This window comes from Sinocyclocheilus grahami, unplaced genomic scaffold (genome assembly GCF_001515645.1).
Source record: "Sinocyclocheilus grahami isolate Dianchi unplaced genomic scaffold, SAMN03320097.WGS_v1.1 scaffold1067.1, whole genome shotgun sequence".
Taxonomy (NCBI): domain Eukaryota; kingdom Metazoa; phylum Chordata; class Actinopteri; order Cypriniformes; family Cyprinidae; genus Sinocyclocheilus; species Sinocyclocheilus grahami.
Window position 1 is genome coordinate 643,538 of NW_015506246.1, and position 17,610 is coordinate 661,147.

The 17,610-nt window shown below is 35.1% G+C and overlaps 1 protein-coding gene across 6 annotated transcripts in view; it reads left to right on the forward strand.

Moving 5' to 3' along the window:
* LOC107566292 (CMP-N-acetylneuraminate-beta-galactosamide-alpha-2,3-sialyltransferase 4-like) overlaps nt 1–17,610 on the forward strand; it is a 47,862-nt gene that overhangs the window by 9,644 nt on the left and 20,608 nt on the right. For 5 of the 6 annotated variants that reach the window (XM_016251691.1, XM_016251696.1, XM_016251697.1 and 2 more), the window contains exon 2: nt 15,569–15,640. In XM_016251691.1, the coding sequence (XP_016107177.1) occupies nt 15,619–15,640 (22 nt within the window). In that variant the 5' untranslated portion in view covers nt 15,569–15,618. The remainder of the gene's footprint in view (nt 1–15,568; nt 15,641–17,610) is intronic. The other variant, XM_016251694.1, reaches the window with a different exon arrangement.

Consider the following 17,610-nt stretch of genomic DNA (forward strand, 5'->3'; position numbering starts at 1 on the left):
TTAAAGAGGCAAACAGACACAGGAAGTGCTCGTAATACCAAGTTTCAGGCATTGTTCAAATAAGTACAAGCTAGAAAGGGAAGGAATAAATAAAGAGAAAGACAATTATTATTTTTTTTTTAAATTTAGGATGAAGTCAAGTAGCGTCGAAAGAGATGAATTTTCAGCTGTCGCTTGACAATTGTCAGGGATTCAGCATTCTGGATAGGGGTGGGAAGATCATTCCACCAGCTAGGAACGGTGAACGAGAATGTTCTGGAAAGTGATTTTGAGCCTCTCTGTGATGGTACCACGAGGCGTCGCTCACTAGCGGATCTCAGACTTCTGGAGGGGATGTAGATTCGTAGTAGTGAGTGGAAGTAGGCGGGTGCTGAGCCTGTGGCTGTTCTATTTGCAAGCATTAATGTTTTGAACTTGATGTGAGCCGAAACCGGTAGCCAGTGCAAGGATATAAAGAGGGCTGTAACATGGGCTCTTTTGGGCTCATTGAAGACCAGTCGTGCCGCTGCATTCTGAATCATTTGTAGAGGTTTGATTGTGCTTGATGGAAGTCCAGCCAGAAGAGCACTGCAGTAGTCCATTCAGCTGGTCATCAAAGGTTACATCAAGATTTCTGACCGAAGTTGATGGTTTAATTTTAGAAGAACATGGCTGGATGGTTGAAATCATGCTGTAGAGTTGGAGTGGCAGGAAAGACAAGAAGCTCAGTCTTTGCCAGGTTGAGCTGTAGGTGATGTCCTTTCATCCATGCCAAGATGTCCGCCAGGCAGCCTGAGATCCGTGCAGCTACCGTTGGATCATCTGGTTGAAATGAGAGATAGAGCTGTGTGTCATCAGCATAGCAATGGTAGGAGAAGCCATGTGCCTTTATGATGGGACCCAGTGATGTCGTGTATATGGAGAAGAGGAGGGGTCCAAGAACTGATCCCTGAGGAATGCCAGTGACCAGTTGATGTGCTTTGGATACCTCCCCTCCCCAGGCCACCCTGAAAGACCTACCAGTGAGATAGGATTCAAACCAGCGAAGTGGAATCCCTGTGATGCCCAGTGATGAGAGGGCAGACAGGAGGATCTGATGATTGACAGTGTCACAAGCAGCAGATAGATCCAGCAGAATAAGAACTGATGATTTGGAATCAGCTTTTGCAATCCGCAAGGCTTCCGTGACTGACAGTAGCACAGTCTCAGTTGAATGGCCACTCCTGAAACCTGACTGGTTAGTAGGGTTGCACAATTCCGGGAATTAACGGGAATTAATGGGAATAAACTGGTAATTTGCAAAATTGCAGGTACTGGGTACTTAAATGGAGCTGAGAAAATATCTTGCCGCATAATCTTGGTTAAAACAACCTGATTTAATGCAATTTCAGTTTAATTTCTACCCTACACATTGCTCAACCACATGCCCACAGCACACTGCTTACTGCAGGACTATTGAGGCCACACCCCCTACATGCACTGTGCTTTCCTCCATAACATGAACAGATCATTTCTTAAATCCTGCACACAAAATATCAAAATGTCCATCTTGGTAAGTATACATGTAAATTACATGAATATTACAAAAAAAAATTTTAAACTTCCTTGTGCTGTGAGTAATATACTGTGCAACTAAATTGGGCTATACCATTGTAAAAACAAATACACTGACTGAACAAACATTTAGGTGAGATAATAACGAAACAGAAGTCTAAAAATGACCCTCCCCCACACACAATCCCCCCTAGTCACCTAAGAGGGGGATTCCCCTCCATTTTCTCTGAAGCCACACTTGCTGCATTTGAACCCAAAGACCAGGCCCGGATTAGGAATTCAGAGGCCCCTGGGCACAATGTCTTGTCGCCCCCCCCCACACACACACAAACACCTCTAGCTTATAGAGTATTTACACTCACAGGTTACAGCCTATGATCGCATCCTCTATCATATAGGATTTACATCACATGATTGCAACAATGCTTTCCTGGACCAGCAGCAATCTTTGCAACAAGTGTAAATAGTAATTATGCTATCTGTACTTTATATAGATAGCATAATTCCACGAGGGGAAGTTGTGGCCTAATGGTTAGAGAGTTGAACTCGTAACCCAAAGGTTGTGGGTTTGAGTTTCGTACCGGCAGGGATTGTAGGTGGGGGGAGTGAATGTACAGCGCTCTCTCCCACCTTCAATACCACAACTGAGGTGCCCTTGAATTTCCTTCCCGAAAACTCTCCTACAGATTCACAAATGCTTTGTAAACATCAGATTTGATAGTTAATGAATTCCAATCACTCGTAAATAGACCGCGTGTGCATGCTCATTCACAATAAACATAATCCCCACCTATGAATTACAGCTACGTAAGTTACGTGTCCAGGTACACAGTAGAATATTCTGGACTCGCTTCTCAGGTTTGGCTCCAGTATATTTCTTAAATGCAAAAAAAAAAAAAAAAAAGTCTAATAGTATAAAAGCAGTAATAGTCTCAGCTCCAAAAGAAAAAAAAAAAGCTAATGAACTTATAAAATATTATGATGGCAGTGCATCAAAACGCAGTGTCATCAGTTTGCCAAAAAGAACACAGAACGTTTTACACACCATTAACACATGAGCAGGTTATAGGATTTACATCACATGATTGCAACAATGCTTTCCTGGACCAGCAGCAATCTTTGCAACAAGTGTAAATAGTAATTATGCTATCTGTACTTTATATAGATAGCATAATTCCACGAGGGGAAGTTGTGGCCTAATGGTTAGAGAGTTGAACTCGTAACCCAAAGGTTGTGGGTTTGAGTTTCGTACCGGCAGGGATTGTAGGTGGGGGGGGTGAATGTACAGCGCTCTCTCCCACCTTCAATACCACAACTGAGGTGCCCTTGAATTTCCTTCCCGAAAACTCTCCTACAGATTCACAAATGCTTTGTAAACATCAGATTTGATAGTTAATGAATTCCAATCACTCGTAAATAGACCGCGTGTGCATGCTCATTCACAATAAACATAATCCCCACCTATGAATTACAGCTACGTAAGTTACGTGTCCAGGTACACAGTAGAATATTCTGGACTCGCTTCTCAGGTTTGGCTCCAGTATATTTCTTAAATGCAAAAAAAAAAAAAAAAAAGTCTAATAGTATAAAAGCAGTAATAGTCTCAGCTCCAAAAGAAAAAAAAAAAGCTAATGAACTTATAAAATATTATGATGGCAGTGCATCAAAACGCAGTGTCATCAGTTTGCCAAAAAGAACACAGAACGTTTTACACACCATTAACACATGAGCAGGTATACATATCCTTCATACCAACTAACATTTTGAAAATACGAAAATTTTCATGAGTTCGAAAGTTAATGTCAGAACGGCTTTATGAACGATTTACACAAAAATTCGTTCTGCTCGTGTTTCATGAATGAGGCCCATAGAGTGGCGAACTCGAACCCGGGTCGATCGCATCAAAAGGTAATTCTATGAGTCTGAATCTCTACTGCCTACACCACTGAAGCCGTTGAATTCAATGCGTCTTTTTTAATATTGAGTGTCAACCAGACATTGGTGGGCGGAGCTACTGTAAATAGCGTTTGCCAACAAGCAGGCCCATAGAGTGGCGAACTCGAACCCGGGTCGATCGCGTCAAAAGGTAATTCTATGAGTCTGAATCTCTACTGCCTACACCACTGAAGCCATTGAATTCAATGCGTCTTTTTTAATATTGAGTGTCAACCAGACATTGGTGGGCGGAGCTACTGTAAATAGCGTTTGCCAACAAGCGCGCTATTTGCACTTAATGTAAAGACACTCCAAATTTTTTTTCTTCCCCTTGCTTGGGCCCCAAGTGCGCACGGGCCCCTGGGCCTGTGCCCATAATGCCCATTGGATAATCCGGCCCTGCCGAAGACTACAGCTAAGTTTTGATATTTTAAATATATTTGATCTATGGGATTCAAATTTATCTCGTAAATACCAAAAAGTGTTTATACAGTAGCTAGCTAGCCAGTAAAATCAAGATATGAAAAATCTAAGCGAGTTAGCACTTTTTCATTGACAATTTATGAGGTTTAAACTAGCTCAAGCTGTGATGCTCTTTCTGCAAGCCAGTTTTCTGTTATCATACAGAAGTACAGTACTGGTCAAACGTTTGGAAACATCACTATTTTAATGTTTTAAACATTCCATATATTTTGCTCATCAAGCCTTCATTTATTTGATCAAAAATACAGAACAAATCAGTAATATTGCGCAGTATTACTGGTATTACAATTTAAAATAATGGTTTTCTGTTTTAATATATTTAAAAAATAATGTTTTTCTGTAATGCAAAGCTGAAATTTCAGCATCATTACTCCAGTCTTCAGTGTCACATGATTCTTCAGAAATCATTCTAATATGCTGATTTATAATCAATTTAGGAAACAGTTGTGCTGTTTAATTTTTATTTTTAATTTTTTTATTCTTTGATTAATTTTTGTTTGTATGTAAAATATATATCGAATCTATTTTTTGTATTTTTAAAAAATGTAACATATTCATGTTGATATAAGGCTGCATGATCAAAAATTATATTGTTTCGCGACTGAACTGCAACATGACATTATATAAAAATGTCTCTTTACTGCTGTCCCATCCAGACACAAAAAACAAAGACTCTTCTGCTTTTAAGGTTGTTCACACTAGGGTTGTGCCAATAAACGAGAGTGTAGCATGTATCAAAGATAGCAAGAAGATTATTATTAATACTACTATTATTATTATTATTATTATCAAGCTAGTAATACTATCTAATTAATATTATTCTGCATCTTTTGGCTTCTCAAGACATTAATTGCTGGTGTGGTGTGGATTACTTTGTGGATTATTGTGATGTTTTTATCAGCTGTTTCTCATTCTGACGGCACCCATTCACTGCAGATGATCCATTGGTGAGCAAGTGATGTAATGCTATTTTTTTCCAAATACGTTCTCTTAAAATAATGAACTCCGTTACATCTCAGATGACATGAGGTAGAGTAAATTTTCATTATTTGGTAAATGTTTTCTTTAAGCTTATTACTCTTATGAAGTCAAACTGAAGTGCAGGTACACTGCAGTACCTTTTTCCATTAAGACTTTCATATTCCCAAATAAGAATTTGAGAAGCCTTGCACTTTTCAAATGTACAAAAAAAATGTCAATGCCACGAAAACCACCGACACAAAACTATAATATCAACATAATACTCAATATAGCTGGTTTAAGTGCACAGTGGTGGCATGGTTCTCTCCATGTGTTCCTACCTGAGGTTAAATTTACCTTACCAGCCATAACCACTAAACTACCACCACCCATTTTTCTGTTTGCTCTCCGTTTGCTACACAGACTAGCATTGTTTCAGAGGTCGGGTCGGACCGTGGCCTCACGGTCTTGCAGCATGTGGTGCTCATTAGACGCACCTTGAATGCGGTTCTGTGTGTTTTTTACATTTGGAAACATCACTATTTTAATGTTTTAAACATTCCATATATTTTGCTCATCAAGCCTTCATTTATTTGATCAAAAATACAGAACAAATCAGTAATATTGCGCAGTATTACTGGTATTACAATTTAAAATAATGGTTTTCTGTTTTAATATATTTAAAAAATAATGTTTTTCTGTAATGCAAAGCTGAAATTTCAGCATCATTACTCCAGTCTTCAGTGTCACATGATTCTTCAGAAATCATTCTAATATGCTGATTTATAATCAATTTAGGAAACAGTTGTGCTGTTTAATTTTTATTTTTAATTTTTTTATTCTTTGATTAATTTTTGTTTGTATGTAAAATATATATCGAATCTATTTTTTGTATTTTTAAAAAATGTAACATATTCATGTTGATATAAGGCTGCATGATCAAAAATTATATTGTTTCGCGACTGAACTGCAACATGACATTATATAAAAATGTCTCTTTACTGCTGTCCCATCCAGACACAAAAAACAAAGACTCTTCTGCTTTTAAGGTTGTTCACACTAGGGTTGTGCCAATAAACGAGAGTGTAGCATGTATCAAAGATAGCAAGAAGATTATTATTAATACTACTATTATTATTATTATTATTATCAAGCTAGTAATACTATCTAATTAATATTATTCTGCATCTTTTGGCTTCTCAAGACATTAATTGCTGGTGTGGTGTGGATTACTTTGTGGATTATTGTGATGTTTTTATCAGCTGTTTCTCATTCTGACGGCACCCATTCACTGCAGATGATCCATTGGTGAGCAAGTGATGTAATGCTATTTTTTTCCAAATACGTTCTCTTAAAATAATGAACTCCGTTACATCTCAGATGACATGAGGTAGAGTAAATTTTCATTATTTGGTAAATGTTTTCTTTAAGCTTATTACTCTTATGAAGTCAAACTGAAGTGCAGGTACACTGCAGTACCTTTTTCCATTAAGACTTTCATATTCCCAAATAAGAATTTGAGAAGCCTTGCACTTTTCAAATGTACAAAAAAAATGTCAATGCCACGAAAACCACCGACACAAAACTATAATATCAACATAATACTCAATATAGCTGGTTTAAGTGCACAGTGGTGGCATGGTTCTCTCCATGTGTTCCTACCTGAGGTTAAATTTACCTTACCAGCCATAACCACTAAACTACCACCACCCATTTTTCTGTTTGCTCTCCGTTTGCTACACAGACTAGCATTGTTTCAGAGGTCGGGTCGGACCGTGGCCTCACGGTCTTGCAGCATGTGGTGCTCATTAGACGCACCTTGAATGCGGTTCTGTGTGTTTTTTACATGGAAAGCGTGCAGAACAGAAGTGGAAGACTTGAGCCATCCAGAAAGGTGATGGGGTTAGATGTAATAATTACACGATTTGGGATTAATGTTAAAGCTTTAGTTGAATTTAGTTAGGTGCGTACTGCGTATGAATGGTCATTAATGTTCAGACATTCAGGGAGCATTTGTCTGCTGCATTTGCATCTGACGTCAACACTTCATTAGTGGACTGGACTTCTTTGTATACACAATAAGAATGTTGAAGAAGCAGGTCTGAAGTGAAATTTCAAATCCTAAATGAGAATAATTTGTTATTAAGGGATGCTGTTAAAATGTTAGAGCAATGTCACAATGTAGTTTAAATGCGACTCATCAGAAAGTTCAGTTTTGTTTTTCAGACTTATTGTACATAATGTGTTTTTGCACTGGTGCCACACTTATTTATTTTGAATTCGAGGTTGAACGATTGATCGGTTTGCCGATTAATCGGCACAATAAACGAATGCTAAGAGTAAGAATAAGAGTCCGTTTGTAACATTAAGGTTAACAAAAGCTGTTGAAGGATTGTTCATTGTAGATGGTTAATTTCAACATTTAATAATGCTTTTTTTAATTTTTAAAGTTGTATCTGTTATCATTAGCTAATGCATTATAATTACAGATCATAATGATCAATGTACAGTATGCAATGTACAACATATTGATATAATAATATTTAAAGGTATAGTAAATAGTCTTATCTTTTAGTTTGCTTCATAAAATAATCAATTGACATGAAGTACCTTTCATTTATAATGAATTATGGGAGTTTTAGACTGTTCCCACCATGTGGCTTATTACTCAACGCCAAAAAGATAAAGCATACGTGTTTGCTTGTTAATGTCAAATATGTTAATTGAATCTCACTTAGAATCAAGTGTTTCAGAGAAGGGTCTCTTAGGCTGAGCATGCTGGGACACGCAACAGCTTTGCTCTGACTGCTGAATGATGGCTGTGTCTGGACGCAGAGCCAGGGTTAAATTGGGTAAGCGGAGGAGCTGTGAACTCAAGCCTATCAAGACTATTGAATTCTATTTCCAACAGCTCATAGCTATTTTATGCCATCTCTCATATGGATTGAAAGAAACTATACTGTTTAACTGCACATAAATGAATTTAAATACATGTTAAAATTTTGTGGTATAGAGAATATAATCGTTTAATTACTCTTTCTCTCTCTTCCATTCTTGCAGCTTATTGCTTACTAGGTTATGTGCACTTTAGAGGAGTTGTGTCTTAGACTATTGTTTTTTAGGGTTGTTCATATGCTCATTGCACAGTCAGAAAGTTTGCCATTCTGTCCCGGAGCAGCAGCATCAACATGATTTTTGAAGTTGTGTTTATCGATACTTTACTGATGGCAAGTTTGCAAATTATAGTTTTTAAGTTAACTCGTGAAAACAATCCTTTTTTTCATGGCTCATTACAACTTGTTCCTTCACATCAAGTTTCCACAGACATTTAGAATGATTCAGTTGCACAAAATGAACTTCATATTGGCATAGTTTGACATTTGAGTGAGACTGCCTGGAAAAAGTATATATATATATATATATATATATATATATATATATATATATATATATATATACAGTATATAGGTCAGAGACAAGACGTCCGTTCTGATATGTCTGCATCAAATTAAATTTACAAAAGTGATTTTATATTCATAGAAATCATAGCAAATGCAAGTAAAGTGTCTACAGTAATTTTATGAAAATAAAATGTCAGAATATAAGTGAAATAATGTTCCATTGCTATTCACCGTATCAGGTTTACGTCAATATGAAACATCATACTAATTCTGACCTGTACTTATTAAAATATATAAAAGAGTATGTGATTGTACTACATTTTATTATATTTTAGCTGATTAAAAACTTCTTGCTGACAAATGGGTAACATGTAGTGGTTTGACGGATAGTGGCAAAGATAAAGATTTAAAATGATGTGTAATTGATGTGTTAGGACTGCATTGCGATTACATGTGTTTTTTAATGTCATCTAATGATTCATGCATCCAAAATTGCTGCAGTTTCCAGCAATTCATATGAATCACTGCAGTTTGGGTTTCTTCTGATGGTAAAAACATACGGTAGTCATTATTTATTTATTTGTTTATTTCTTGCTTAAAAAAAAAGATCAAAACCTTTCATCAAAGTTGTCCTAAAACCTAAAACCAAAATGTGTTCTTATATATATACCTTTATATTTCTCAATTTGAACTAGTTTTGATTCCCAGATTTTCAATATGGTCCCAGAACTTTGGCCAGCAAAGAATGTGATTAAATAGCAGTTAACATTGTTAAATCTGCTTATAAACTGGGAAGATGGAAAATGAATCTTGTTTGATCCCAAAAAAATGACCTTGGCCAGTGACTTTCAATGCAGCACCTGGCCACCTCTGGACATGAGTGTGATCAAGAGAGAGATTCATGCTAGAACTGATGAAACTATATGAGAAACATCAGGGAATTATGGAAAGCAGAGTTAATAATCAGTAATACAGCCTTCAGATATTATCAAAAGGGATTTACACTCAGGATAGTTGCCAAGACCATACCATCCAATTGGGACCACATATGTCAGAGAAAGTGGAAGAAACCATATACATATGCCTTCAGAACTGCCTTAATTCTTCATGGCATAGATTCCACAAAGTGCTGGATTTTGGTCCATATTGACACGATAGCATCAGTTGCTGCAGATTTGTCAGCTGCACATCCATGATGTGAATCTTCCGTTCCTCCGCATCCCAAAGCTGCTCTGTTGGATTGAGATCTGGTGACTCTGGAGGCCATTTGAAGAAACCGGTTGGAGATGATTTGAGCTTTGTAACATGGCACATTATCCTGCCGGAGGTAGCCTTCACAAGATAGATAAGGGTGGTCAGCAACAATATGGCAATACAAGGTAGGCTGTGGCCTTTAAACAATGCTTAATTGGTACTAAGAGTCCCAAAGTGTGCCAAGAAAATATCCTAACACCATTACACCACCACCACGAGGCAGGATGGATCCATGCTTTCATGCCGTTTACACCAAATTCTGAACCTTCCATCTGAATATTGCAGCAAAAATCGAGACTCATCAGACTTTTTTCCAATCTTCTATTGTTGACCCAGCCTCAATGGAAATACGTGCTTGTGGTGATGTTTCTGCAATACCTTACTGCATGTTTTGTGGCAGTTTTAAAGTGAAATGTCTAGTGAGTGGTGCTAAAATGCATGTTCAATATGTGACCTTTATAAAACTTGTGCCATCCAGAGAGAGGTGGTAGGGGTTAGATGCAAATACATGATTTGGGATTGATGTTAAAGTTTTACTTTAATTTAGTTAAGTGAGTAAGAGTGGTTATTAATGTTCAAACATTCAGGGAACATCTATCCGCAACATTTGCATCTGATGTCAACACTTCATTAGTAGTTCATTAGACTGGACTTCATACAATGAGAATAATGTAGAGACATGGACTAAAGTGACATTTAAAATCCACATTTGTTATTAAGGGATGTTGTTAAAATGTTAGAGCATCGTCACGATAATGTAGTTCATTTATTGTGCAGTTACTGGTTTTATTTTGCATTTTTACGTCTTCAGACGTGACTCAGAAAGTTCAGTTTTGTTTTTCAGACTTATTGTACATAATGTGAAGCTGTCTTTGCACTGGTTTCACATGTATTTATTATGAATTAGAGGTTAAACGATTGATCGGTTTGCCAGTTAATCAGCACCTATAAATGAATGCGAAGAGTAAAAATAAAAGCCCATTTGTAACATCAAGGTTAATAACAGCTATAGAAGTACTATCCATTGTAGATTGTTAATTTCACTATTTAATAATACATTTTAAAATTTTAAAATAACAAACCCCCTACACCAAAGCCAACCCTAAACCTACCTGATAGTGTTAATGATTGCGAAAGTGATATAAAAATGCATCTTCTGATGCAGCCTTGCTATTTTAACTTTCTTTTACGTGGGTTTGAGCTGTTTCGTCGAACTGTAGTTTCACGAAAGATTCATACTGGATCACTTCAACTCACAAATGCAAATGTTAGAAAACCCAGTCCTATGAAGCTGTGCATGTGACGCTAATGTCCTAAAGTATTAGTTTTCTAATCTCACAGCATGTTACATTTGTTTTGAAGTCACAACATAATATTGTGCAAGGGATTTCGACACCTTCTACATCGAAACTCTGTCCCTGTAAATCATACTTTGTGTGAAAAGGGTCAATAATGGTTAATCATTTTTTTAATTGAGATTTATACATAATCTGAAAACTGAATACATACGTTTTCCATTGATGTCTGGTTTGTTAGGATAATAGGACAATATTTGGCCGAGATACAACTATTTGAAAATCTGGAATCTGAGGGTGCCAAAAAAATCGAAATATTGAGAAAATCACATTTAAAGTCGTCTAAATGAAGTTCTTAGCAATGCATATTACTAATAAAAAAATAAGTTTTGATATATTTACAGTAGAAAATTTACAAAATGTCTTCATGGAACACAATCTTTATTTAATATCCTAATGATTTTTGGCATAAAATAAAAATCAATAATTGTGACCCATACAATGTATTGTTGGCCATAGCCACAAATATACCCCAGCGACTTAACACTGCTTTTGTGCTCCAGCCTCACGTATTTCCAATGGAAGTAGTGGAAACAAACTCCAGTGCTAGTCATGTGGTGAACCCGATTTCATTTGTCATTTGCTGCTCATATTTTTATTGAACTGCTGCGTTTGATTGCACAATGCAAATATAAGATCAGGTTTCTATGATAGTTTCTGTGTGGTTTGTTACGTGACACTTTATTGAGTTTTATTTATCGCATAAATGTTGACTTAGATGAGTGCTTTTCTGCTCTGCTAATGGTGTTGAAGATGGTTGCTGATGGATCCTGACTGCACCCTTGTAAATAGTATTCGAATAATTTAATCGGAATTAAAAAATGTTTGTTGAGCTGCAGAGCTTGTGAAATAGTTGATGTCCATTCGATGTATTTTTGTCCTGCATCACATGAGATAAACTTGTATTAAGGTAGCAGACGTGAATCAGAAAACACTGGCAAAAAAACTATAATAAACTTAATTTTTCTTTTTGCATTTTAAAAGTAAAATTTAAGTATGGAATTAAGTAAAATCTACTTAACTAAGTTATGTAAAATTAGCAAAGGAAATAAGTACATTTAACATGGCCAGTTAGATGAGTTTGATGAGTAATTTCTACTTCACTATTTTAAGTTTAAGTCAAGTCAAGTCAAGTCAAGTCAGATATAATTAAATCTAGCGTATGATTAAGTAAGTTTACTCTGCAATACTCAAGTACATTTCACCCAGTCACTTACTCAAACTAAATAGCATTGAAAAAAAAGAAACATGCTATTAAAGCATGTGGTTCACTTACAAACATGTACTGTACGTAAATAATATGTCTACTCAATTGAGTTATTACCTAAATGAATAAAGCGCACTCAATACTTGGTACACAATGCATGATGGTAACAATCAGTGGACAGTGTTTGAGTATGAATGGGTCATTTTGAGTTCAGATGTCACAAAACAGCAAGTTACTAAACCTGACAACAAAAGCAACCATAAAACAGTGTAAATACAACTCGAAAGCAGTGAGAAATGTAATTGTATTAATTATTCATGCCTCAGTGCATGATGGGCACAACAGGATCATAACTTTGATATTTACTCAAACAACCAATTCCAAGTAAAATATACTTATAAGTTCGAACTTTAATTTCTACAAGCTTAAATTGAGTACTAATATACAATTTACCCTTTCTTTTAAATTCTTGCCTGAACTAAATTATTTACTTCATCACGAAATCATTTTTTATCAGTGAAGGTCATAACTATTTTTAAAGCATGTTTGATTATTTAATGTACTGTAAGTATTTTATTAATACATTTAATTGTTCGGCATGAATTAGCCATAATGTGTTATCATACATTCACTGTAAAAATTAAATAAATAAAATAAATATGGTAACAATATTACACATACTAGTTTTGAGTAGTTTTTAAGGCTTGATTTCTTTCATGGAATCTTCCTGAATAAATCATGTGAAATCTCCTAAATTATTGAATCTATGACATAATGGTTTTAATATTATTAGTGCAATGTGCTCAAATATTTTTTAGTTGATTTGCAAATGTCTATGATTTTGAGTAAGGCCTGTTTGGATTTGAAGTTGAATTATCTTGTACAGTTAAAAGACTGTAGACCGCTAGACAGCTCAAAAAGGAAAAAAATAAATAAACGTGTAACTGCACTGGTGTCAGCAAAGCTACTGCTCATTGAGCAAAGCATCATGTCTCATTGTGTTAGTGCATGCAGCTAACCACAACCACAACCTAACCGTAAGCTCTACTCGTTTGCACAATGGTAACGACAGAAACCTCAATACAACAGAAACTCTTTCAAATGGCAAATATAACTGAACATTAAATATTAACAGAGGCTTCTTTCCACCGAAGAAAAAAACAACAAACATAAAATATCACCTAATGCACAAATTTAGTGAAGTGATACTGACATGTGACCCATACTTGGAATTAGTGCTCTGCATTTAACCCACCCGCACACACAAACCGTGAACACACACCCAGAGCAGTGGGCAGCCATTTATGCTGCGGCGCCCGGGGAGCAGTTGGGGGTTCAGTGCCTTGCTCAAGGGCACCTCAGTCGTGGTATTGAAGGTGTGAGAGAGCGCTGTACATTCACTCCCCCCACCTACAATCCCTGCCGGTATGAGACTCAAACCCACAACCTTTGGGTTACAAGTCCGACTCTCCATATAATCTCCATATCCAGCCATGTGCAAAGCATGCTGGGAACTAACAATCACCGCCAAATTAAAACTGCGTAATTGATCTTATTCTCTTAAAATATGTAGTATATAATAAATAGGTAATAAATGTTCCTCCTTAATTATATCAGCTTAGTTGTGGGTTTTGGTTATTTTGCTGTTGAAGGCTGTAAGGACCTTTGAAATAACAGAAATCATTTGGCGAAGTGATATGGACATGTAATGCGGTCAAGAGCTGCCTGGAACTACATTCGCCGTGCGTTTCCCTGAAAATAATTGCACAACTTAGAACGTCCGTCAGCCAATCAGATTCAAGCATTCAACAGCCCCGTAATATAATATAATATAATATAATATAATATAATATCCGTTTGGATGGCTGTGTTAATTATTTGGACAGTACTCAGTTTATCAGAAATTCTCAATTGTGACCCTGGAGCACAAAACTTGTCATAAGGGTCAATTTTTTGAAATCGAGATGTATAAATCATATGGAAGCTGAATAAATAAGCTATCCATTGATGTATGGTTTGTTAGGATAGGACCATATTTAGCTGAGATACAACTATTTGAAAATCTGGAATCTGAGGGTGATTCTGAAAAATCGAAATATTGAGAAAATCATCTTTAAAGTTGTCCAAATGAAGTTCTTAGCAATGCACATTACTAATCAAAAATACATTTTTGATATATTTACGGTAGGACATTTACAAAATATCTTCAAGGAGCATGATCTTTACTTAATATCCTAATGATTTTTGGCATAAAAGAAAAATTTATAATTTTGACCCATACAATGTATTGTTGGCTATTGCTACAAATATCCCCCAGCGACTTAACACTGCTTTTGTGCTCCAGGGTCACACATTTTCTGACGCTAATTCTTCATTCAGTTAAATTTCAACTCTAACTGTAAAGTTAGTCGATTATTAAATGATTATTCATGATATCTTATGCTCTGTGATAACGGTATTGTGCTCGTGAAATTCTTGGGAACTGTTGTTTTTATTACATTATAAAAAATAAGTCATGCCATTGGTTAAGCGGTCAGGTGGTTTTATTGTCATTTAAAAAAAAAAACGAATGAATGATTGATATTCCATATCCCTGAAACACTGCAGTGCAAAAACAAACATGTATGTCTTACAAAACATAACATTCAGCCAACAACCAAATAATAAATTAAAGGCTAGGCAGTGTTCTTAAATGATAATGATCTTTAACTACGTAGATATAATATATGATTTATTTGAGATGGCATATGTTCGATTTTATGGGCTGTGATAATGGTTCTTTCTTGTTTTCTTTATGATTTCAGGGGAGTTTACAAACCCCAATGAGTCAGTTTTCCACTGAAATGCTGAACTCAGCAAAAGTGAGAACATCAGCAATACTTTGATTGAGTCATTATGCATTTAACCTGTTTAATACATCTTTGTCAATTTGATTTAATGGCGTGATTTCTCAAAGAAAACAAGTCAATCGGTTGCATTTTTTGGGTTGTTGGAGAGCATTGCACATTGTTGTGTGCTAATTCAGTGGCCTTTTTATTTTTGCCTTTTGAACTTTTAGTCTAAGATAGGAAACAGGAAACCAGTCTATGGTGTGTGGGTGAGCATGCATGTGTGCATCTACTGTATCGCTCGGTCTGTGAGTGACATCGATTTAATCCAGAATCAGAACCAGATTAACTGTGTTACATTCATCGTTTCTTTACGCTCTCTTCACTCCTACACTGACACACAAACACACTCTTTAGGGTGGAAGTATCATATAAAAAGTGAGGAAGTGAAACATACACAACCGACAAGAGAAACACTTGCGAGGACTGTTTTTATTTGACCTTCCTGTGTGTCTTCTTTTTCACCTTGTTGTGGTCTTACATATGGTCTTGTACAAACTTGGGGTGGGAGGAGAGAGATGGTGAACGTGATGTGATGTTGTGTTTCCTCAGGAGAGCAGCATGGACAGTTCAGAAATCAGAGGGCAAAGGCATGAGTGAAGATGACCTTAAAAGCAGCCAAAAGTGAGTATGCAAACACACACATAAATAGTACAGGGGTATTTGGGCAGTGCCGTTGAGATGCTTCACTTCATCTGGAACACTTTAAACAGCACTTTGTGTTTTTTGTAATCGCATATTAATTGATAGACTATGCAAAAAATAGGTGATATGTTTAAATCATTTTGTCAAGAAGAGATATTGTCAAATAAATGTGCCACAACATTCTGTGTAAACGTAAGCATGAGAAAACAATGATCAATTATGATTTATAGTGCAAATCATGTCTGTTGTTATATTTATGGAACCTATTGTATATGACTATACACTAATAATAATAATAATAATAATAATTCTTCTTATCAAAATTCGATCAATAAAGACATTTACTAGTTTAGTAGTAATACCATTGTACTGTAAAATAAAAATAATTTTAGTTTTAGAACAGTACAATTACAATACTATTATTTAATAATGCTTATATTGATTTCATAATCAAGATGATGCCAACACTGAATCATGAACTGCAAACCGCCACGCTTCACTCTGTAACACACATACTTATTATTATTATTACATTAATGGTTTAATTATGTAATGTAATATTGTTATATTACTTTATAAAAATGAAATCAATGAAGAAATGTACTGCTTTACTATAAATAGAAATGCACTTTAGTCAAAATTTTGAAGCATAGTTGAAGTCCAGTTTTAGAGACTTTAACATTAATGTGACGCAATATATTATGCATGAGAAAACAGCTTAAGAACTAAATTTACGAATATAGCGCAAGTCATGCCTGTTGTTTTATGGAACCTATTCTATATGACCATACAACAACATCGATAATATTATTGATAATTTTATTTTACAATAGTAAAATTAGTACTGCTATTTATGGCTGTCTTAATTGCTTTGCTATACAAATAATAATAATAATAATAGTTGTTTTTATTGTTATATTAAATTGTAAAACAATTTAATCATTAAGGAAATGCATTACTTTAGTAGTACTGTACTGTAAAATAAAAATGCAGGATTTAAAAAAAATATATATTTTATAACACTTATATTTAGTAATATTTATGTTTATTTCTTTGCTTTCTTTTTGGCGGGAACAGCGCAGGGAGACCTTAAGCTCCACATTTGTTGACAATAGATTTATGAACTATTTTCATTACTAGATGGCCATGCACATCATGCTGCATTTTCAAATACATTACAGTGGCCAAACTCACTGCAGGAGATGGAGTGATTGTGGAACAGCATTTACTGTGAATTAATATGGGTTTTACTATTACACAATAACAATAAAAGTTTAATACAGCTTCAAATGATGGTTTCTCCCTGTACATTAGAATGTGTCCTGTTGTTTTGTTTTATTATTATTTTTTTTTTTTTAGGGATAAAATCTATAATACATTTTTACCCTGAATTACAGGAGACATGCACTCACTAAAATGTCATTCAGTGTAACAATAGTTCATACACCCAAAAAATCTTGTCATGCATATTTAGAACAAGAAACATTAAATTACATTAAAATACTCTATTTGAGGATCACAGCACAGCCCCCAAATACTAATTAATTGTCATTTGAAATCATTACTTGTCTTTGCCATTATCCTTCACACTACAGTTTACTTTTTTGTCAGCAAAACCTTTTTAATAATTTAAAATATAATAAAATGTATTATGTATGTAAAATGTATTATATTATTACATTTTCCTTTAGATATTTTAATAAGTACATGTCAGAAAAAGAATGTCATTTTGTTTTTGCATAAATATATCTGTTACACTGAATGATGACGGAACATTATTTAACCCATATTTTGACATTTTATTTTCACAAAGGTTATTGAAATATTAAAGTAGATGCTTTACTTGCATTGTATATGCTTTCTATGTATATTATGTATATTAAGTTGTAAATATATATATATATATATATATATATATATATATATATATATATATATATACAGCTGTC